Genomic DNA, 24,668 nt, shown 5'->3' on the forward strand with positions numbered 1-24,668 from the left:
TTTCAGTAATTTCTTAGTACCTTTAACAAGCAGAAATTATAAAGTACAACGTTTAGAAGGTGAAAGGCTGTCGAGCTAACCTAGCTGTTGCTGCCAGATAAAGTTCACTTATACAGAGACTAAATGCCAAATGACAGAGCGCCGCGTACGGGGGGAACTGTTAATGTCTGTTCGATCAGCATTAAGTTATGAAAGATGTAGGGGACGTATTTGAAAGCAAATAAAAAATACGTGTTCTCGAGAAATTATCGTGTGCTTACAAGTTAGTATTTTGTACGAACGAGATGCTTAATTTTTCTGTTTGTTTTTTTCTCTAATGGGCTTCCATATGAAATGCACACTTTTTGACATCAAATTATCGTAGCTATGTTTTCTGCACATCAGAATTACCACTGAGTGAAAATTGTTGTTTTCCTGTCGGAAGCTAGATCCCTTTTGTCTCAAAAAAGTAAAGAAGGAAAAACCCATCACCTCATAAGTTTTGTAATATACTTAGAATAACAAACAAAGCTATGCTTTTTGGCCCAACCGAAAATTTCTAATCAGTGTCTAATTATACAAGAGGGCATAATTAATCACCCCTTTTTTTACAGAGAGAATAAATGCACTACCCCTTCTTTATGTATGCATGTGAAGAAGCACAATCTCAGCGTCCTTTTAAGAGCGTTTTATCTACCCGGAAGAGTGTGATGCTCTACGTTACATATTTGGTATTATCGTACACTATACTATGCCTGTATCCCCATTCTCCTCTTGTTTAGAGAGTACTCATATGAACCAGTTTGCACCCTGACCCCCTGGCACTCTATGACGTCATCGGACATTTATGTCCGAGCCGGGTTCAAAGGGTTAACATCATATTTTCACTGTGACCTGAACTACTCACATCTAGGCATACGCGTGACCTTCGTTGGTGTGTTCATGAATATAAAATGGAAAACGCATACAAAATGACTGGTTATGCGTTCTCGCAAACGAGCAAAATCATACTGAACATTCACACGTCATAAATTAGCTGTTCCAACCACCAATGTCTTTTTCGAAGGCACTTTGACCATTGATGTCTCACATAAAACGTCATAAAACGGTGGCTCTCTATAACAACACCTAATGTTCAAAAATGAAACTCAGCTCTCCAATAAAATCTCTATTTTGTTTCATTTTTGTTTTGTTGAAATATAGAGAAATTTTAGACTCCCAGCTCACTCTATTTAGCAACTTCTCTTGAAAGACAGAATGTATCTAAAGTAAAATAACATTGCTCGGGATATATCGTTTGGGCAATTTATACAGTTCAAGTTCAAAATTCAAAAATCATAATGTACAGTTTTTACAGTAAATACGTCTTATACACAACTGCTCCAGCTGATTAATCCACAGAATGCGATCAGTACAGAGATACCGCAAAGCGGGGCATAATCAAGATGACTTTTATATCTTCTCAGCACATTTGTCCAGTGGTACAAGTAATTCACTCATTTTCCACACACATGTTTTCATACGGCTTATCCTTGTGGCTGAAGAATATAAGTGCAGACTCGTAGTTTTGGAAATGGAAATAGTACCCTTGAAATGATTCAGCGTTAAGATTGTACGCGCCTCGAAAGTGAACAACTTAAACAGTTGCTAAAACTTTCCTGGATGAAACTTTCATCCATTCTCGAGCAAAGTCTGGTACTAGAAAAGCAAATCAGCTAACCTTTACCAATATTGGAAATTCAAAATGGCCGCCATCCCTGGTTAACTCCGTGGGGGAAATAAAATTTGCGATCTTCGAAAATGTTAGACGGTGATAATTTTCCTTACTCCAAGGACAAAGAGCTTTAAAATCAGCCCTTACAAGTGGTATATCAGAAAAGAGTTGTCATAATTTGAGAGTCCGAATATCTGTCCCCGAGGCGCGTTACACCTTTAAAGTCACAGAGATCCGATTGTTTCGTTATGCGCGTGCGCTTTGAATCGCTGTCAGAGCCTCCCATCTGGAAAAAATAAAACAATAGAAAAAAGTAAGTTAGAAATGAAGAAGAGCAAAGCAGGGGGAATAAAATACTTTTAAGAGAATCTGATGCGTTTCAATTAATTACAGAATATCTGTCAACCGATATATGTCACATGTATGTTCGGTATGATACTCTACATTGGTACAGTAAAAAGTTAGGTCGACCAGCGCTAGCGAGAGATAAAATACTTGTTAAAAAGCAGAGGATAAAACTGCAACAAGTTAAAACAACTACAGTAAAATACTGACCGACCAGCGGGAAATAAAACACTTGCAAAGCGCAGAGAATAAAAACGCAGACGTTTCGGGTTCAACCCTTCGTCAGTACTACATTCGAGTCGCCGCCGGAACTGAGGATAAAGCATGTTTACAAGATAAAAATGAAGCATCTAGCTTTTATTAATTGAAATATTGAAAATAGCTCTGACGTTTGGGCGGGTTTCCATTTTGTAAATGTGAAAGCTCTTGATATCATAAATCATAAGTTTACCAGACATGGATCATCTCTTCTTACAGCAGCAAACAGCGGCTATTAAGATCGCCGCGAGCACGGCAGCAAATGCCACAGCGCTGACAACGGCCACGACTATGACCAAACTATCTGTGTGGAGACAGGTGTTGACGCATTGATCGGACAGTCAACGAGTTCAATGATTGAAAATTTATCGTCATTAATGTAAAACACCACATGAAGTATAAGCGACCAAATCGTTCTCACATTGTGCATCTGTACGAGATAGTTAATATCATATGTATAAGGTAATTATTGTTATTAGACTGTGAAAGGGATGCAGTGTATCAACATACGGTGTATCTACATACAGGCTTTTTAGAGCTTTTTACATGAAAGGCTGTTTTCACTGTGATATTTATATTTGAAGCAAGTTAGTGTTTACCTGACGTTGAAGTAGGCTCTTCGGTTCCATCTTCAAACACAGCTACAATAGAAACGAAGCGTACAGAAACAGTGAACGGATTTCGGACTAAAATTTGTACTGCACTAAGAAATTCAGGGGGCAAAGTCAATGATCAGCTGCGACCAAATGAATCAAGAAATGGGAAAACTGCATCGCTGCTTCACTTTTCGTCAGTTGTCCACGACAAGTAACAAACTAGTCTTATTCTCCTTCAGTCTTCTGTTTCTAGCCCGATGCTCAGAGAGCATAACAAGACAAGTATGTCGACAGCATACTTAGTGATAGTCCCTCTGACCAAACAACCACTTTAAACGCAACCGTGCACATTCTTTTACTCAATACAAACACTTATGCGCTGGAACTGATGCTGATGGGAGCTTTCGTTGTTTGCGTTAACATTTGAAAAGAAGTCTATATAGGCTGAAATTTCTAAAATTATAGCTTTATTCATAGATCATTGTTCAGACAGAAATATCACAAGGCTTTTATTTCATAAGAAGGCCTATTAAATATTCTCTGACAAATAACTCTCTCGTATGTTAATGCCGGCGTTGCCCGATAGGTTTTGTCCGGCCTGATATGAGCAAAAAATGTACTGAAAGGTTCATAAGTATGGCGTTATGCCAATCACGGTCCCTCCACCAATATTTCAAACCTAATAACACCTTAATTAGAATATTCTCCATCCTGCTATTTTGCTTAAAATATCGTCAAGTTTTTTACTTAAATTGATTTTTATCATTAATATCAAAATGTAGGTTTTTTTAATCAAAATATACACCCACTTCATCCTTCGAGTATACTACTGCTACCATACTAAACTTTAGAGTCTCTGCTTTTTGAAAAATATATAGTATGAGGGGGTTTCCTTGTCATCTTTGATGAGACATATTGCTTTGAAAAAAACTGTGTTGGCAACATGCAATCCACCTTAAGACTTTTGCCTCACTCGTCTCGCTTCTTTATTAAATATACATGTATCTCTTACCATTGCTGCACCTTAGTATTTCCATACAAACGGCGAATAACACAACTCCACACGACGCAAATATCGATATGAGTCGAATCACTGGAAGTAAACAAGCTTATGCTTTCTTTTTATATCTCCTGCAAGTTCATAGGATTGGCGTTGTGATATCATATGTTATCATTAATGTAGCAGTATTTTCTATACAGATATCAGAACCCCAATTCCTATGAACTTGCAGTGGATATAAGGTATAACATGCCTTGAGGACAGATATTCGGACTCTCAAACTTTTACAATATTCCATTGATCTACCACCTGTAAGAGGGTTCAGTTTGAAACTCTTGGAATGAATAAAGTTTTCACAGGTTTAGTTTTCTGAAAATTTGATTTTATTTCCCACGGCAGAGATAACACAGGGATAGCGGCCATTTTGAATTTCAGATATCGGTAAATATTTGACAAATTGTTTCTCTAGTACTAAACTTTACGCGGAGATGCCTGATTTTATAATTGATATGGCAAATGGGCTTTTCAGAGTTTCGTCGAAGAATTCAGTCTTTCACTTTTGAGAAATATACTACCTTGAGGAAGCGAGACGTGACGCAAAGGTCGATGCGAGTGATGATAAAAGAAACATCCCAGGTTTTCTTCTTTGCTTTTTTGAGGATATCTTTAGGCAGCATTTTTTTTAGTTTCCTCAAGGACGTTTCGCTCATGGTTTCTCAGTCTGGCACAAAGCGTAGATTAACAATGGACTTACATGTACTAGTGATGGTGTAGGCTGGCGTTTCTGACGTCACTACAGCTGTGGTTGGGCAAGGCGTCTGGCAGTAGACACGCACCTCATAATCCTTGCAAATGGGAGGGGTGTTATCCGAGTGATGGCATGATAAACCGAGCGAAAGGCTACACACTACAACCTGGCCCGCTTCATCGTACATTGAGTGCGGCGGGATTGCCAAACGACACTCGATGTCAGTGGGCGAGGCGCAAAACGTAAAGTGGTCCCTGAGGTCGCTCAGCTTCTCATATTCACCGCTGGCTGTATTGTCCACATTTCCACCAAATTCATCGTTCATCCAGTCGGTCCATCCACCACATGATGCTGAAAGTAGTAAATACAATCGTTGGACACATATATACATATATATATATATATATATATATATATATATATATATATATATATATATATATATATATATATATATATATATATATATATATATATATATATATATATATATAAAAGTATACAGATATCCTCGTGGCAAACTACAGTGCTCGATTCTAAAGTAGAGCGTTATAAATAATAAGTCAAGTAGGCCTACAAAATAATAATTCATGCATCCGGCAATGTTCAGACAGAAGTGAAAGGAAAGTGATTCCTTTCACTTCTGGCTGAAGATTGCAGGATGCATGAAACTTAAGTAACAGATATCATTACTTTGTACTCGAAGTAATTTGTGTTATTATATATATATATATATATATATATATATATATATATATATATATATATATATATATATATATATATATATATATATATATATATATATATATAATCCCATGGTATTTTTCTCTGTTTGACGTCATCGTATACGAGTGTTTTTCGCGGAGCCGTACAACTTCGAGCCGAAGGCGAGAAGTTGTGCAGCTCCGCGAAAAAAAACGAGTATACGATGACGTCAAACAGAGAAAAATTCCATGTGATTATATATTTATCACATGAACGGTCTTCTTATTTTTCTTTGATGTAGATGGATCAAAATAATTGTAACAAATTGCAAATTTTTATCGCGATTTTGTGTTTTATTTACGCGGATTACTTACATTTAATGAGTAAAGCGGTCCGTCACCCAGGAGATGTGCAAATGTTTACAGGTATACTTTCATTCATAAATGCCATTAAGCTAAAAATTTGATACATGGAATGGTACCTCCACCAATCAGATATACGGATTCGGTCACGTGCGCGTGTCAATCATTGTCTCGCGCTGGAGCGATGCCAAGGCTGGCCATCGGCGGACATACATAGCTTTCACCGTGCTGGCGACGGATAACGATAGTATTTTGAGTTATTTAGAATATTTACAATTATATTTATAAAGCGAATGCAACGGTACACGATCGAAACAGTAGTTATCATTCTTAGAGATGCTGTGGCTTTTAAAATATCACAAGTTTACGGCCTTGGCGAGCCCGAAAGTTTCAGATCGATGACACAGTACACACACAGTGCACGCTTGTAGTGGGCACTGCGCGTCACCGGTCTCCGCCGGTGGCCAGTCGTCAATGTTTTCGTCATACGGACTTTGATATTTGCTGTGACACATATATCCCCCGTAGGTACTTCCAAATTTTGTTACTTGACGGGAACTCTGTTCTGTTGTGCGTGTTGTCCGAGTCAACTTTCGAAATGCATCGGATTCTACAGTGCTGCACTGCAGAGTTTACGCTTCATCGACAGCTCAGGTTTGATTCCGATCGAGAAATCAACGGAATAATTTGTGTGATGAAGGAAACTTATCGTTGTTCGTCGATATTTGTGCCTTCTATGTCGCTTTCCCGAAGTTTATACGGAATTCATTTATTAAGTTGAACGTCCGTTGAGGTGTATCTTTCGAGTTTATCGCCAACCGGGATCGCCAGGTACGACGTCGCTTGGCGATCGCGACAAATCGGTCTGTGTAGCGACGGGCACGTACGAACGGTACCATTGCAGGAAAAAAGTTCCGGTTGATGACGTACAACAGCAGTAATATGGATTTCTTATCCGTGCTGGTGTACGTCACACAGGTGGAGATACGGGCCAGTTCATATGTGATAAATATTATATATATATATATATATATATATATATATATATATATATATATATATATATATATATATATATATATATATATATATATATATATATATATATATATATACAGAAACTTCGTACTGTGACGGTGACAGTACAGTTGCATGGTTCTATAATTATGGTATTGTAGACGTTCAACGAGGCGAAAAAACAAGTAAAAGACTGACCCATTTGACTCATGTAACGACCGACAGTTGCCCTCATAAGTTTTGAGAGAAATTTCCACACCGCAAACTGAGTGTATTAAACAAAATAAGAAGTTACGCACAAATTTTCGTCGGTTAATCTATGGGTAAATCTTCGGGGAAAGGGAAAGTATAATTATGAAGTAAACGGAGCACACTAACGACCTCAATTTTTTCATTCAATTTATATCATTCAGATACTACTATGCACTAAAATTTTGTTTGCTTACTTTTTGTTTTGTTTTTATTACCTAAGTTCAATTTAAAGGGCAACACAATCTGGAAGAGAAAATCAGGTTAATTTTAATTAAGTTTAATGTGTATTGTGAATATTTGAGATTTTTTGTCACTTAGATGATCAGAAATTTTATTTGTTGAGGGCGATGTTTCCATACCAACTTCTGAGTTACTTGATTCAGAGTTTTATTTGAATAAATGATTGACATACAGAGTTAATAAATCGGACAGAAGTGCAACTTTGAAGACTTTTTACTGTTTTCCTCTGTTTATTGACCTTGTTTTCACCTCCATATATATATATATATATATATATATATATATATATATATATATATATATATATATATATATATATATATATATATATATATATATCCTACAATATATTATATATATCCTACAATATATATATATTCCTACAATATATATATATATCCTACAAAGTTCGGAAACCTTCACGGTGTAAAACAGTGCTCAATACCTGTATGGCAGATCGATTTACGGTAAAAATTGATAACAAGTAGAAAACAGGACTAAGGCGTTACTCAAAGTTTCACGCTACATTTGTATATGTGTTATCTGTAGCGATCATCAGACCAATGGTTCAACTTATCTTATTTTTGAGGTTGAACCGTTCGTCTGATGATCGCTACAGAGAACAAATATAGCGTGAAACTCTGAGTAACGCCCAAGTCCTACTTTTTACTTGTTATTAATTGTTACCGTATATATATGATATATATATATATATATATATATATATATATATATATATATATATATATATATATATATATAATTGAACATACATTTAGAAAGTGAGTGCTACATATAAAGACTGACAGGTAGATAGATAGATAGATAGATAGATAGATAGATAGATAGATAGATAGATAGATAGATAGATAGATAGATAGATAGATAGATAGATAGATAGATAGATAGATAGATAGATAGATAGATAGATAGATAGATAGATAGATAGATAGATAAATAGATAGATAGATAGATAGACACACACACATGTAGGTTGGTGGATGGGTGGGTGGATGGATTGATGAATGGATGAATGAATGGACAGATGGGCGGACGGACGGACGGACAGACAGACAGACAGACAGACAGACAGACACACCAGTGATGTTTTAAAGGATCTGTCGGTGACTATATCATCAATGGCTTTCTATTTTAGGGCCTGAAAAACATTTCTTGTTAAAGGAGGGACTCTATAAACTTCGGTTGATGTTGTTAAGGCTACAACGGAAAAATTACAGAATAGATTATCCTGACGACCCTGACATCAACTGTACCCGTTCCCAAGTTGATCGCGAGGCAATTTTTAGAAAGTGGCTAGCCATACGGAATTTCATTTTTTCTAAACACACACAAAATAAAAGCGATGCCAGTGAGTGACCCCTTAAATACTGACTGGCAGTCCTCGAATGAGATAGAGGCTCTCTCACGCCGAGTGGGTTTTACAAGTTAGTTCATATAGGTCCTTCAGTGGGCACAGTGTCAAAATGTGAACACGTGTAACCACAGCAACACATTATGGGTCTAAAATATGCATTCGTCTGCACACGTTTCATGACCGAGGCGACATTTCTAGCCTTGTCGCGTGCGAAATCTTTGTAGATTTTGTTTATCGTCTGCTTTAATCTGTTGTTATTGCATCAAAATTCCACAACATAGTAGTGTGTCAACGCGGGCTTGCTTCGGTCGCCTCTTATGGCCATATGTCTCACTGGTCACCGTCAATATATCCGTGACTATTCTAACTTCATATACTATTAGTAGCTATCCCATCGCTGTATTTCACTTCAATTTCTCACATCTTCCCCATAACTCAGTACTTATAAGCATCCATTCTTCAAAGCCGACAGAATTTAAAGCTTATGGCAAATTTAAAGTCACAATTTAGTTAAAATTAAAATGTAAACCTAGCGGAAACATCTTGTTCCTCACTGAATGAACAGTGTAGCGGTTGCTATCGAAAGGGGACCGTTGATTAGAGTTTACAGATAACGAAGAATATGTGTCGTACAGTCCTACACAAGCAAGAAACTGAAAATATTTTTGTTTCGGCAGGTTTGTAATATCTTTCATCGATTTCCAACATATTATCTTCATGTCGGTAAATATACATGCGTCCGTTTCAAAACTTGATCGAAAATCATTCCGCTCGTAACCGTTTCGATAGCGTGGGTTGTTCAACGGTGGGACATAAATAGGCAATCACCTCATTATGTGGTCTCGTATATCGCACAATGCGTGTGAAAACCATTGTGAACTATCAACCTAACGACTCTTTTGAAAGAGGTGTCGACGATAAATTATAAGTGAAATGGATCGTGTAAAATGTGGGACCCGCTTGCCAGCTTACTCACCTTCGGATAATTCGAGGTGTTGCCCGATGACAAGAAAAACCGTGGCCGCTGTCTGAAGTAACGAGGGAGCCGTTATCTGTGCCATGTCCAAAATAATGAAGGCTCTACTCGTCTGATATTGAGAAAGGCTCTATCGCAATGGACGGTTGTCATAGACGAAAGTCTCTTGTTTGTCCCAACAGACAGCGTGAAAAAAACTCCACATAATTAGGTTTTGTGTGTTATTCACACCGAGTCAACACAAAGGACATCATCCCATTTTCAGGATGGAATATTCAATTCCTTGAACACATAAAAGTCGGTAGGTGTGCGTGTCGGAAGAGCGGTAGCACGCCTTATACAAATTCTCAACACCTGTTCTTGACCGACAGGGCCGGACGGATTAGCGCGCGAATTCAAAACGATGGACCCGATCGGTCGTGTGTTCAATGGCCGCGGAAAGTAGATTGCTCCGTTTCAGAGGGACTACTCCATGCGTTAAAGGCCGATTCTTTACAGAAGCACGCATTTTTTTGTCGGGTCGATAATTGCCTCACTTGTGGGGATTTTGAATATTAATGACGAGGCGTGAGTGTACTTACCAGCGGAAAATTAGCCGCATATCTTTGATTCCCTTTGGCAGCTCATTGTCCGGCGGTTCCAAATTAGACAAAGGAAAGAAAAACACCGTCGCCACTCCAATTTCCACATTTAAATTCTTGAAGAGAAAAGAGACTATGAGCGAGTTCATGACATTTTCCTTTCAGATCAGTCACTGTCACCATTCCTTTTACCGATCAACAAAAACCTGTTTGCCTCAAACGACAATTAAAAATCTGCAGCGAGCCCTCGCCAAACAATGCGCGCATTGAACACTTTTATATGCAACGTAAGCGCGGCATTGATACTCCGCGCATGCGCTGTAAGTGACCTTAGTTGACGTTATTTATCAAATTTATCAGAGCACAATTAGAGGTTTAAATTCCCGAATAGTCTGTTTTTACGCCTCGAGAAAAGAAAATACCAGATATAAGATTTTGGAAAGCAATTGGAAGGTGCAGCTGAAAGGGCAGGAACAATACGCAACAAAAACACGCAGATGAAACTGACAACCTTATTTGTTACAAGCACTCCGCTTTCTTTTATTCACAGCTTTCAATATAAGTTTGTGCATAGCTTCCCGAACAATGAAAAACTAAACATACCGCTTACAATGAAAACCCGTGGGGGGAACCGTCAGAAAACTATGCACTCTTTAAGAAACAGTCAAAGACCCTTATTATTATCAAGATGATTCACATATAGTAGGAAAGAATCCGTTAAAGGCATGACGTCATTGGTCCAGTGGACGGAAACAATGTCTATTCATCTTCGGTATGTTGTTACAGGTTATTGTTAATTTATTCAAATAATATGTAAATCGTAGTGACCTAAACAGAGCTAATTATTGTAATGATATGATAAACATGTTAAACAATAAAATATTGTCTTAAAAATAAATACATCCTTAGTCACCGACAATAAGAGACAAATATTTCAATGACGCAAAGAAGGGCTCTATAGTATATTGCTATGGCAATCGGATTTGAAAAATAAGGTTTAATCTTCTGAAGTTAGGAAACACGCTTGATTTGACTGATCCATTGATCCGGACAGGTCAGCCTTGAACCTACCGTAGGGACAGCAATATCCGTGCCATGGCCTTGATAGCAAACAAATCCCTTCCTTTTTATATGGCATATCGTCATTTTTTTATCACACATGGGAATGCGCTTATCAATTTTCCCGAGGATCGACGTTGTTTCGTCTCTACTGAAAGTATCATTCACGCGAACCGACGCAGTGCTTCGACGAGGACACATTACTCGGGCTTGTGGACACAACCGCCAACCCACCGACGTATGTCATCCCGAACAGCGCCCTCGACACCCATATTCAAAGAACGTACAACCATCGCTGTCCGAGACCATACTTATCTACTGGGAATTATGATTTTAAGCATGGCGTCCAACTCCGGTTCCAGAGAGCTGGGCCTACTTCGTTAAAATTACAGAATTCCGAATATTGTAAGACAGAAATAACCAGATATCGGTTATGATATCAAGGACATTTTTCCTGCGTAATATCACCGACTTATCTCTTTAGTACATATCTCTATGATCAAAATCTTGATTCTAATAATTAAAGAGAAGAATTGAAAAATAATGTTCTTTGAAAAAGTTTATGTTATGGTTAATATGAACGAATAGAAAATGGATAGGGGGGGGCACACTTCAAATCAACGGAGTTGAGTGTTTAGAATTTGTGTTTTTTACTAAGCCGAAGATTCAGGTTTCGCTGTATCAACCAGCAAAACGGTACTCCCCGTGTCCGCCTTATCTCCGTCTTCGGCAACAGCTTTGTCGTCCACGTTCGTTTCCTCCGTCGTTTTCTCTTCGTCCGTCAAACCAGACTCGGACTTCGCTGACAGCGCCCTCCGGGTGAAGTAGTAGACAACGACCTGGATGACCACTGTTGCTATGGTGACCAGCATACAAATTGTCACAAGGGCGGCGGCGCCGCTGAGTAGCCCGTAGTTTACACCTGGAATTATATAGGCGCAATAAAAGAACGTATATGACTAGACGATAACACAATGCCAGGGACATAGTCACCAGAAATTCCAGCAACTTGTTGAATGTGTCACTTGTCACGACAGGCGCACGTTAAAAATGTGCCACCATTATTCCTAAATTATTCAGCATAGCCTGTGCACGGACGAAGAGCATTGTTACCAACGAGGCGTAAATGTTTACTTCAGTCTGTTTTGGAAACATCTCGGTCAGACCTGCATTGAATATGGCCAAGTATGACGCTATACAGATTTTACAACAAATTGTCATCATTTCTCAGCCGCTTTTGCTTTGGGCATTTGGCAAAGCATCGATGTCTCGGTGAATTTGACGACTCGCTCGAAGAAACACTGTAATTACGGTGCTGGCATTCCTATTTCCACAGTTTGGGCATGTGAGCTTTCAATCGTATGATTCATTATGACTTCAAATTCGTTCAAAATGTCAAAATGTCAAGAGATCCAAATTTCTTGGACCAGAGCGCCATGTTTCCCGACGACATATCAATATTTTATTTCACAAATGGTATAATATTCGCTTAGAATTTGACGATGTGAGGAAACTTGAATGCTGGGCCTAGGGCTTCTCTACATCCATCGAACTCAATGAAGCCAACACTTAAAAAACTTGAATACTGATTGACTGCTACATGTATGTCAGCAATATGTAGTCAGCATTACTTCATACGACACGCTTGTCGACCAAGTTGTGTGTACACTTTTTCTGTATAGAAACAGTGAATATATATATATATATATATCTATATATATATATATATAATATATATATATATATATATGTGTGTGTGTGTGTGTGTGTGTGTGTGTGTGTGTGTGTGTATTTCAATTAAACAAACGCTCTGAGCTGGTTTCAAATATTGCCACAAAAACAAATATTGATATTTAAATATTGAATTTCAACACCACCTCTTAAACACAGCATAATGGTACGTCCCAACCATGACGAGAGTGAAGATCTAATAAAATTTAGTTTTGTATTTTTATGCATGATGTATATATATATAATCACATACTGTCATTTTATCGTACTATAACAGGCTGAAAAATAATTTGCATGTTGAACTTCGATATTTAACAAAATACGAAAAAACAAAGTGACCGAGATACACTTTTACCAAGGTTTGTAGTTGTCTCACGAACATAGTTAATCACATGAAACACAAACTCTAAAAAACGCACTAAGTGTAATGACTTTTCAATCGTAGATGAAGTCACTCACTGTCGATTGGTTGCTTATTAACGTTGCCATCAGTAGTCGCTGAGTTATCGCCACCGTTCGTTGCCGAGGTAACACCGCCGTCTTCACCCACTGCGAAGAGACAAGTAAATAAAGACAATTGAAATTTTGACTGTTTACGACCCATAAACATAAACCATTAATATAGAAATAACGGGCGACGCGCTGACCATTAACGTTTATTTGTGGGCAAGGGCGAGAGGAAAGCAAAAAAGTAACGGGCGAGGCTTGCCGAGCCCGTTAATTGGCTTTCCTCGAGCCCGAGCCCATAAATAACGTTAATGGTCAGAGCGGAGTCTGTTATTTCCATTATATTATCAGCGAACCCAAGAAAACCGTCAAAATTTCCGAAAATTTCAGGAGCGAACGACAACTGGGCCCCAGAAACGGAGCAATACGCGACGCACTGTCACGCGCGCTGTAAAAAAAAAATGGCAAATCCGGAGATGTTTTCAGAAAAAAGTATCTCAACTTGACCTACAAGTGCTCCACTTTATTTTGTGATTTATTATGATTTACGTTTGAGCTGTAAAGTTACGATACTTTGAGTTGTTAATCTTATTATTCATATTCACGGGCATGTAAACAAACCATTACTGTGTATTTGTGGTCAGTCACGTGGTTCAGCTCAACAATCAAATGCTACGGCAGGGCACGGTAATATAACTGTCTATCGACTCTCAATCTCGTGGTTAAGTATTTTACAATTCGCAATACAATGTTGTTTTTCCCGGGTAAGGAAACTACTTGATACTGATAGTCATAAAGATAAATTTCCCCTACTTCATCTACCATTTACATGTAGGCGGAGTATCAAAAGGATTGATCGTCTCATCAGCATAGCTACCTCTACAAAAATGTAAGGCTACTGAAAGATATCTTCTATCAATCTCTCTATCTATCTATCTATCTATCTATCTATCTATCTATCTATCTATCTATCTATCTATCTATCTATCTATCTATCTATCTATCTATCTATCTATCTATCTATCTATCTATCTATCTATCTATCTATCTATCTATCTATCTATCTATCTATCTATCTATCTATCTATCTCTCTCTCTATCTTTCTATCTATCTATCTATCTATCTATCTATCTATCTATCTATCTATCTATCTATCTCTATCTATCTATCTATCTTTCTATCTATTTTTCTATCTATCTATCTATCTATCTATCTATCTATCTATCTATCTATCTATCTATCTATCTCTATCTATCTATCTTTCTATCTATCTATCTATCTATCTATCTATCTATCTATCTATCTATCTATCTATCTATCTATCTATCTATCTATCTATCTATCTATCTATCTATCTATCTATCTATCTATCTATCTATCTATCTGTCTATCTATCTGTTTTATCGTTTGTGCCTGTCTTTTTGCCTAAAAACTTACCTACATGCCTACTTATTTTACTTATTTTGCTTTAGTATCAGGTAAGCGGTTCGTAACAATGGTTACATATCCGTTTGTGACTTTTTTTGTTGGAAAATTATTTTCTTTCTGAACTTGAAAGATATTGTAAACGATATGATACCTATAACCTGTGTGCACTGTACTAATAATCCAAAAATCGTGCGTTTAAAGGTATATTGTCACCTGTTCAGATTTTGCCACAGTTACCATGGAAAAAGAAAATCTAACCGATCACAGATTTTAAGCGGGTGGCCGCTTTTTTAAAAACAGCGCCCTCACATGGGCATTTTGAATACCAAGGAACCATATGTGGGCATATTTAGATTACAGGGGACTGTATACCTTTAAGCATGATTTAGATATGGTATACAAATACATGGAACTAATAATACTCTAAACATGTTAGAAGTCGCGGTTCGGGTGATACGGACGCCACATACCGTACAATCTCACTCCGCAGTCGGTGCAGTCGGTTCCATAAAAACACCCAGTTTCGGCAGATACAAAACCGCCGTCTTCGCACAATGCGTTGTTCGCATACTCACACGAGTCGTTGCAAAGTTCCACTAGAAGAAATAATAAATCATTATTGATTTGTGTAAGGTCACAATCAATGCCTGTGTTATAACACCGTGACATTGGGCTACATTCACAACTACCACTGAAGTGTCATAATGCGAGCACTGATTGTACGCTTCGAAAATCATTTGTTAGCAACATTTACAATTTATTGAAATGATATGTGTAAATTTAACCGACTACTTGGAGTCACTGAATGTTAAATCATTTCTTCCTGGTTCCGAAAATTTCTTGATTCAACGAGAGAGAGGGAGAGGAGAGAGAGGGGGGGAGAGAGGAGTCTGAGGGAGGGAGCATGATGGAGGGAAACAGACAGACACAGATACACACAGACAGACAGACAGACAGACAGACAGACAAAAGATCACTTAAAATTATTTCAACTATAAACAAGTGATGCAAATGACACACTTTCAGCGTCATAAGCGTCACTTAGCGTCACGATGTTTGCGTAGCGTGAAGGGACATTGATATTTCTATGCATTGCTTCCATATAAGTATATCTCCATCAACGGAAAAGGTCCTTAGTTACAAGTTTCTCACAAATGACCTATGGTATTAGGGTATATTGATTCAATTTTCTTAAACTGACCGTCAACTGACGAACAAAACGTACTTTACACTTCGCCATGAATATCAAAGGCAGTTTCCGTTTCGAAAGTGAAAGACTCAAATGTTTTCTCAAACTTTCCTCAATGAAACCTTCAACCATTCTCTTACCAAATCAAGAATAAAAATCAGGGATCGCAAAGATTGGTACTAGAGAAATAAATTACGTAACATTTGCCTATATTCGAAATTCAAAATGGCCACCATCGCTGTCATAAAATCTTTTCGGTAAAATAAAATTTTCGATCTTTAGAAAAACTAAGACTTGAATATTTCTCTTTCTCCGTGGTCTTGAAAATAAACAGTTGATAAAAATTCAGAAATAAATTCTAAAAATTTAAGCAGAAGAGACGAAAGATACGTCTTAGGGTTGATAGAACTCACAATTTCCCAAAAGCACCCTCGGACCGCAGTCGTCACAGTCCATGCCGTAAAAACAGTTTGTAGTGTCAGCGCCAGGTCCACCGTCATCACATATGCCGTCACTGGCTGTGAATTCACACGTATTTGCACACAGTTCTTTTTGGAAAAAAGAAATTGAATCAAAATTTCAGCAACAACGGAAGACGCACTTTCGCCAGATTGTGTTCATGATAGAACACGGTGTAGAGCGACTGTGTATATATATACGTACAGTTAAATTCTCACTGTCGACGAAGCTTAGTGAAACCTTCATAATACAAATTGAATGAAAATTATATTGCTGCTCATGAAGCTTGCTGCACGTACACAGTAATAGTACTGGACAAAATCGAAGTTTGATACGGACCTGAACAAGTCTGCCCGATGTCAATCATGACTGACCAGTCATTTACGAGACTTAATTAACAGAGGAACCGAACAACAACGAGGAGGAGTACGTTTGTGGAGTAAAAAGGGGCACTCACCCCCGGCGGTGGCAGTCCCCGGGTTGGTGGGTACCCATGCTTGTTACCCAAGTTTGAAAAGTACCCCCTTTCCTAGAATATTTCTGAGAAAAACACCCCCTATTTGTGGCAAATCTGGGAGAAATTAGCTGTAAAAAACATACCCTTATTTTCGAAATCTAGGAGGTTAGTATGTTGACTTCCAGGGTTGACCCTGGAGGTTGACTTTGTATACATGTACTAGTACATACATCACAAATGTTTGTCCTCACCTTATTTTAGTCACATTCATACACAATCATCTTCCTTATCCGTTTGCATCTGGAGTTCTCGGCTGGCTCCTGTGTGACAATACACCTCCCATCATCTACTGTACCTCGTGTTTCTAGGAGATTATGAAAGGACTACCCCTAATCTCGGAGGTTACTCTGAAAAAGTACCCCTTTTTCTCGATTAACGGACCTAGAATCTCCGAGATGACTGAAGAAAAATACCCACTTTTCCGTGAATTTGGTAACGCGCATGGGTACCCACCAATCCGGGGACTGCCACCACCGGGCACTCACCAGACGTCAGTTCGATCTCTCTCGGACCACAATCGTCACAATCTGTACCGAGCTGACAGTAAACATACTCAGGTGACCCTCCTTCGCCTCCATCGTCACAGGAGTCGTCTACTGAGAATGTGCAGGTATTCCAACATCCGACTTTTAGGAATGAAAGTGAATAAATAAACTATATCCAATGCATTTTTGTAACAACAGAGTGCACTATGTATGTATGTATGTATGTATGTATGTATGTATGTATGTATGTATGTATGTATGTATGTATGTATGTATGTATGTATGTATGTATGTATGTATGTATGTATGTATGTATGTATGTATGCATGTATGTATCTATGTATCTATCTATCTATGTATCTATCTATCTACGTATATATGTATCTATGTAACTATATATGTATCTATGTATGTCTCTATGTCTCTGTCTCACTATCTATCTATCTATCTATCTATCTATCTATCTCTATCTATCTATCTATCTATCTATCTATCTATCTATCTATCTATCTTTCTATCTTTCTATCTATCTATCTATCTATCTATCTATCTATCTATCTATTATCTATCTATCTATCTATCTATCTATCTTTCTATCTTTCTATCTATCTATCTATCTATCTATCTATCTATCTATCTATCTATCTATCTATCTATCTATCTATCTATCTATCTATCTATCTATCTATCTATCTATCTATCTATCTATCTATCTATCTATCTATCTATCTATCTATCTATCTATCTATCTATCTATCTATCTATCTATCTATCTATCTATCTATCTGTCTATCTATCTATCTATCTATCTATCTATCTATCTATCTATCTGTCTGTCTGTCTATCTATCTATCTATCTATCTATCTATCTATCTATCTATCTATCTATCTATCTATCTATCTTTCAATTCATCTGTCTGTCTATCTATCTATCTATCTATCTATCTATCTATCTATCTATCTATCTATCTATCTATCTATCTATCTATCTATCTATCTATCTATCTATCTATCTAATGTAGCACTTTCAAAAGCGAAGGTTATTTTAAATTCACTTCGACTCATTGATCATTGCTGTCTTATTAGGTTAAATTCAGAATTGGAAAGGGACCGTAGTTCAACCAAAACAACGCGCACAAACACGCATTGAAATGCATGTATTTCCATGTGGGTTTGTACACATGAATTTGCTTGTACCGCCATTTGGTGATCTCTGTAACCTCCATAAATGTAATAATCTCCATAAATGTAACATCAACCATAATTGTAATAAAATGCACCCACAAATGTAATATCACCCATAAATGTAACAAAAATCAACCATAAATGTAATAAAAACACCAACCACAATTGTTATAAATGGTAACCATAAATGTAATAAAAAAATCACCCATAAATGTAATACTTGTCAACCATAAATGTAATAAATCTATTTTGTCGTTGCAATTGAGGAATTGGCCCTTAAATATTTATCTATGTAATAAGGAAAGCAACTCCACACATTATTCATATCTTAATTAATTGTTTGCAATTAGTGTGTTTTGTGTATTTGAAAATGTATTTTACGTTTCCCTGTTTTGTGTATAGAATTTATTGGCCATGGCGAGACACAGCTGTAATCTGAACGTCAGTGCAGTCTCTACTCCAGAGTGGAGGAGACTGTATAACACTACGATCCTTTAACGCCGTTTTTTTCGAAAATTGCCGTACTTTCTTAATCAGTCGCCTCAAATTCGTTTCCAGTGGATAAGTTGTGTGGAATAATCGATAGATTGTCTGTATTCCTATGTTGTCGCACTTGAAGTTTGTTCCTTCACTGGTGATGCTAGGATGTCTAATTTTGTACTACTGTGTTCAAGGTAGTGTTTGTATTTTTTTACTAGATTGAAATATAGATATATGTTCTTGTCACATGTTTTGGGTAGTAAGTTTTTGTTATAAGGGTTATATTTCTCTGTTATTTGGTCTGAGTCATCTGTCATAAACTTTGTGTGATATCACTAGTTTACGAGTTATGTTGACGCTTCCTTATTATATAATTATCAGTGTCTAGAACTGCTGTTCCACTTCCATTATCTAACGGTTTGATCAGTACCTCGCCGCTTTCTGATCGTGTTCTCAAAGTATTCTATTCTGTGTTTCGGAAAGGAAACCTAGTTTCAGGAAAGTATGCAATAACAGTACACTAGTCTTATTAAAGTTATTATTTACTCAGGGCATTGATAAACAAATTATCACATATGCAAGTTCAAGTTTATTACATTTATGGTTGAGTTTTATTACATTTATGGTTAATTTTTTTATTACATTTGTGGTTGCGGGTTGTTACAATAATGGTTGACTGTTTTATTACATTTGTGGTTGATTTTATTACAATTGTGGTTGATATTACATTTGTGGAGATTATTACATTTATGGAGGTTACAATCTCCCTTGGTGTAAAATGTCTGTAGAACCCTGCGCATCCACTTTTTTTATTCCCGAGTTGAAAGCTATACCAATCGATATAAAAACGGACATAATTATTACGGAAATAACAATGAAAATGGGCGAAGTTGAATCGGTGCAGAGTGAAGAGGTTGTCATCATGCCTTTATATGAGTTTAGTTTGTTTTTACAGTACGAGCCGACTTTACTTGTTGACATAGTCAACAACAAACCCATCAATACAGTGTAAATGTTTATTGGCAAAACCTATCATAGTCAAACGTATTAAAATAAAATAAACTATAGCACGAAAAAACCTGTGCTGAGACCAAGACACCCCTACCTCCGCCCCTACCCCTGAGGACGAACATTTCTACGACCCCGTATGGTGGTATCTATAGATCATTATGCTTATGAAACAGAATGTCGTATACGCATATCTGTCGTGAAACATACTTGTATTGATGTTGCTGATGAACAGCATCAACAGTCAATATCCATCTCTACATTGATTAACGCTATTGAGAATTGGACTACTCACGGCCTGGATCTGGATCCCGTTCACCGCAGTCAGTGCAGTCGGTGCCGTAGCTACACTGGCCTGTACCGCCTGGCCCGGCATCCTGGCAGTTGTCGTTTCTGGCATGTACACAGGTATCCGTGCATATTGGGGGGTCTTGTTCGAGAGGGGCATAAAATTAAAGAACCAGTTATTAACATCGAAGTAGCAAAGAATATTTTCTTTAATTCTCTGAGTGAGATGGAATTGTCATTGCGGAAAAAAAACTTATACGTACGCTTGCCCACTCTAATATGTCACACTTTCGCATGTGTATTGACGCTTGACATATATGTCATATCATGCCTTAAAAACATCAAATAAACCCATGTCAAACACAACATACAAGTACAAGATTCAGATTGTCCACGAAGTTCGGCATTATTCATAAGTTTCATTTCACCGAAAGTATTTTTACACAAGTACATACCACACTCTACTCAAAAATGTCTTTAACACGCTTATGTACATGGTCCTATTCACATTTGCTGCTCACAAGACAAGTTGCAAATCACATGCGCACACTATACATATAAGTACACTCTGTCTCTTTCTATATCTGTCTGTCTGTCTGTCTGTCTGTCTGTCTGTCTTCTCTCTCTCTCTCTCTCTCTCTCTCTCTCTCTCTCTCTCTCTCTCTCTCTCTCTCTCTCTCTCTCTCTCTCTCTCTCTCTCTCTCTCTCTCTCTCTCTCTCTCTCTCTCGCATATAAGCAAAAATACCATCTTTCAACCTTGAACCAACAAAACCCTGTAATTATGCTATCAAGACATGTTCCAAGTAATCTAATAAAACCATATCGACGATCAATCATACGTTCTACCGACGATATTGTTCTCAGATGAAAATTATAGGTTTGTAGGTTATCTCGTAGTAGGAACCTCAAAATACGTTTGGAAATCCTCACTATGAAATTATATAGCTCGTAAACACATCACATCGCACACATTGTAAGCCGCAAGCTCACTGATTAATAGATAGTGATTATACGTTGAACGGAGGCGTTTTCATTGATAACTTTAAACTGGGCTTACAATTTCTGTGTGATTATTATCATACGGTGATACAAATCTGTGAATTATGACAGGCCACCAGGCTACCCCTGTCGGCTCTTTCCAAAGAGAGATTGTTATTGGTTCTCAGAGTACCTTTTTAGAGAAAAAAGAGCTATCTTTATATACATTAAGCTTAAGTCTTCATCGTCGATAGCAAAGTATAACATCTCCGGTGCCAAGCGTCACGGTGGCTTGTAGATTTTGTTTAGACTGATTTGCTAAAAAAAACCACTTTTATTTCTAGTGGAAGGCTAATTATTTTGCCATATGCAAATATTTCAGATCTTATAACACCGTGTTTAGAGTCTGAAAGTTATCCAACATTAAGCTCCTGTGCCTCCGGGGATAATCCCCACACAAAAATACTAGTGCACTGCGATGTTTTCGTTTTTCACGGACAAAAATAACCGGTAGTTTTTTGCTTGGGTATTGACGCCTTTCCTTCATCCAGTTGAAATTTGTGGCAAATTTAAGAAACACGGAATATGTTGTACGAGTAATCCTTTTCCTGTAACACCTCTGCTTTACTGACTGCAGTAATCGCGTGATCGTCGTGCCCTCTAACGGCACTGGCAGTTAAATTTTATTAATCAAGTGAACTACCAGCTGAAGGTGAGGTCAATGTCTGGTCAAGTTCTGACAGACAGATTTGACAGATCTATCTATCTATCTATCTATCTATCTATCTATCTATCTATCTATCTATCTATCTATCTATCTATCTATCTATCTATCTATCTATCTATCTATCTATCTATCTATCTATCTATCTATCTATCTCTCTCTCTCTATCTATCTCTCTCTCTATCTATCTATCTATCTATCTATCTATCTATCTATCTATCTATCTATCTATCTATCTATCTATCTATCTATCTATCTATCTATCTATCTATCTATCTATCTATCTATCTATCTATCTATCTATCTATCTATCTATCTATCTATCTATCTATCTATCTATCTATCTGGCAAATTTGTATAGCGCTAAATATCCAAAATTAAACAATGCTCAGTGGCGCTTAGAGTTACAATGAAAATGCTCTCTGGAAGATGTAAGTTTTTAAGCGTCTTTTGAAAACGTTGACATTAGGAAAGATGAGCCATACATATCCTTTTTTGCAGAAAAATTTACTAAACGGAAAAAACGGTCTTGTTGACGAATAGGTATAGCGTACATGTATAATGTTCTTTCTTAATGGTAATATCCTCGAGGCCCTGTAACCGAATTTCGCCTGTGATACTACAATAGTCGTTTGTCCCATACTGTCAGTATGAAATGACAATATGTACACTGCCGGCGATACATCTGAGATCTCCCACCCACCCCTCCCCCGAGCGCCTCAATTAATCAGAAAAGACGTCACTTACAGCATCGTTCACCCACAGGACGTCAGGGGGGAGTCCTTGGGGAGAATGAACTCGTTGTCCTGGCCGGCAGCCATCATAATGAAACACTGCCATGATATAAGTGTAAAGTGTGGCCGACGAGATTATGGCTACTCTCAAGGACTGAGCTATGTAACATGCATGAGCGTAAAAACGCACACGGAGAGTCGGGCTACTTCAGCCCGCCATAACTCATTCTTCACCGTACAGCTTTATACGACAAGTCCCTAGTTTAAAGCCCCTTTGTTTGAGTGTATGTCTTAATAACTTGCTTCTCCAACACTACACATTTTACGTGTACAAAGTCATAGCGAGAACACTGATTAACGAAGTCCAGAATCGAGGAGTCTGTTCAAGGTAAAAACAAAGTGATAAAATGGCAAGTACAGCCAAAAATATTAAAGAGATTGAGCAGAAAATCCGATCACATATGGAACAGCACATACCTTGAAAATGACCCAATTTGGTACAAGCCGACAGCAATATGAACGTAACTTTCAAGACAGTGAATGTCATTTCGTTACAAACTCCGCCGTGTAGGGATATCCTTTCTTCTCTGAGAACCGAGGTCCGGTGATGATTATCGTCTGTACAGGAAAGCTGTTGCAACTGATGCTTCGAACGGAACTTTAGTCTTGATCAGTACTGAAGGGAACGAAGTCAATGACGAAATCATTAAAACGCACAATCAATGAAAACTACACCAGGAGACGAATGCCGTGTTTTCTGTTTGTTGACGACAGAAGACTACCGCAGCTCGCTTCTGTTTCTGAGCCTGTCAGACGGCCATTGACATGTACCAAGTGGTTGAGTGTACGAAAAAAGGAGCTTGTTATTGCTGTTCGAAAGTGTTCACATTATATGTGCCAGATTTTACCCTCCATGGCAATATGTGTTCTAGCACTATAAACACAATAGAGCCTGTTCACTAACTAAAGCGCCTCTTCTAGTCCGTGTAACCTGTACGTCAGGGTCGTTGTTGCGGACTCATTCGGCTGTAAGTCAAACAAAGGCACGCCCTATTTTTTCTTTCAATCTCTTTTATCTTCCTTGCTTTTCTGTTCTTTCCTTTGTAACGCGCTATACCTCTAACCGCTTGCCGTAGTCGCGTACCGTCAGCTTTTGAAGTGTGGAGCTCAACAACAAGGGCTTAGACGCTTGCACCATGCTTGAGGATATAAGCTTATTTGACGGAGAAGCTTTGCGTAAATAATGGTCTCTCACTGTATAGCTAAGGAGAAATAAGCGGCTCTAAAAATTCCCATTATTCGAAGTCGTAACCTCAGTATGGTGTTTCCAACGAGAGGGTTCTCTCACCAGAAACATTCCATTCCATAGAAGTAATGGCGTTTACTTTACACTTCATCGGGAAAAAAGGAAAGAATATCATTTGTTGTGTGTTCGACATGCTTGTGATACGTGGAATTTTTAGACTATTATCTTTGGAGGCGTATTAAGTGCTTTAACATTTTAGGTTTTCCCAGCACATGCTTTCGCAGACGTAAACAGAATTATACAATTGAAATATACAGTGAAGATATTTTTTAGCGTTTAAATATGATTTGCGCATAGCCCTAGCTCACCATGGACACCGATTCAGATGTGACAATAGCGTCACGAATATACGAAAGTACATGTAAGTTGACGTTGTATTAAATTTTAGGCACTCAATGAGATTCTTGAGTTTCGTTAAAATCTTATGGTACATTAAACGCGTGAAATTAACATTCGTCCATTTCTTTTTGGGTTTAACTCATCATTAGTTTTCGCTG

At 37.7% G+C, this 24,668-nt stretch overlaps 2 protein-coding genes across 3 annotated transcripts; both read right to left on the reverse strand.

The window, feature by feature from the left end:
* Positions 1-1,260: 1,260 nt before the first annotated feature.
* Positions 1,261-10,281, reverse strand: LOC139137269 (mucin-2-like). 2 transcript variants are annotated; one of them, XM_070705269.1, is made up of 5 exons: positions 9,571-10,119; positions 4,647-4,991; positions 2,896-2,937; positions 2,490-2,600; positions 1,261-1,979 (listed from the first exon to the last, which is right to left on the reverse strand). In XM_070705269.1, the coding sequence occupies exons 1-4, from the start codon at positions 9,653-9,655 to the stop codon at positions 2,500-2,502; spliced, it is 573 nt and encodes a 190-aa protein (XP_070561370.1). In that variant the 5' UTR covers positions 9,656-10,119; the 3' UTR covers positions 1,261-1,979; positions 2,490-2,499. The 2 variants fall into 2 exon arrangements, with proteins under 2 accessions (XP_070561370.1, XP_070561371.1); XM_070705270.1 differs by lacking the exon at positions 9,571-10,119 and adding an exon at positions 10,152-10,281 and having other exon boundaries at positions 1,265-1,979.
* A 382-nt stretch (positions 10,282-10,663) lies between these two features.
* Positions 10,664-23,871, reverse strand: LOC139137268 (uncharacterized). Its single transcript, XM_070705268.1, has 7 exons — positions 23,343-23,871; positions 20,436-20,570; positions 17,468-17,608; positions 16,420-16,554; positions 15,288-15,413; positions 13,401-13,490; positions 10,664-12,132 (listed from the first exon to the last, which is right to left on the reverse strand). Exons 1-7 carry the CDS (start codon positions 23,410-23,412, stop codon positions 11,864-11,866), a joined length of 966 nt encoding a protein of 321 aa, XP_070561369.1. The 5' UTR covers positions 23,413-23,871; the 3' UTR covers positions 10,664-11,863.
* Between the last annotated feature and the right edge of the window lie 797 nt (positions 23,872-24,668).

The sequence above is a fragment of the Ptychodera flava genome, chromosome 7 (genome assembly GCF_041260155.1).
Source record: "Ptychodera flava strain L36383 chromosome 7, AS_Pfla_20210202, whole genome shotgun sequence".
In the NCBI taxonomy this organism is placed as follows: domain Eukaryota; kingdom Metazoa; phylum Hemichordata; class Enteropneusta; family Ptychoderidae; genus Ptychodera; species Ptychodera flava.

Coding starts and splice junctions, on each gene's coding strand:
- LOC139137268 (XM_070705268.1), bottom strand. CDS start 23,412: ATGACATTCACTGTCTTGAAAGTTACGTTCATATTGCTGTCGGCTTGT. Junction 13,491..15,287: donor CTGCGGAGTGAGATTGTACG/GTATGTGGCGTC, acceptor GTCTCTTCGCAG/TGGGTGAAGACGGCGGTGTT. Junction 12,133..13,400: donor TAATAAGCAACCAATCGACA/GTGAGTGACTTC, acceptor ATATAATTCCAG/GTGTAAACTACGGGCTACTC.
- LOC139137269 (XM_070705269.1), bottom strand. CDS start 9,655: ATGGCACAGATAACGGCTCCCTCGTTACTTCAGACAGCGGCCACGGTT. Junction 4,992..9,570: donor ACACCTCGAATTATCCGAAG/GTGAGTAAGCTG, acceptor TACTACTTTCAG/CATCATGTGGTGGATGGACC. Junction 2,601..2,895: donor AGAGCCTACTTCAACGTCAG/GTAAACACTAAC, acceptor GTCTCCACACAG/ATAGTTTGGTCATAGTCGTG.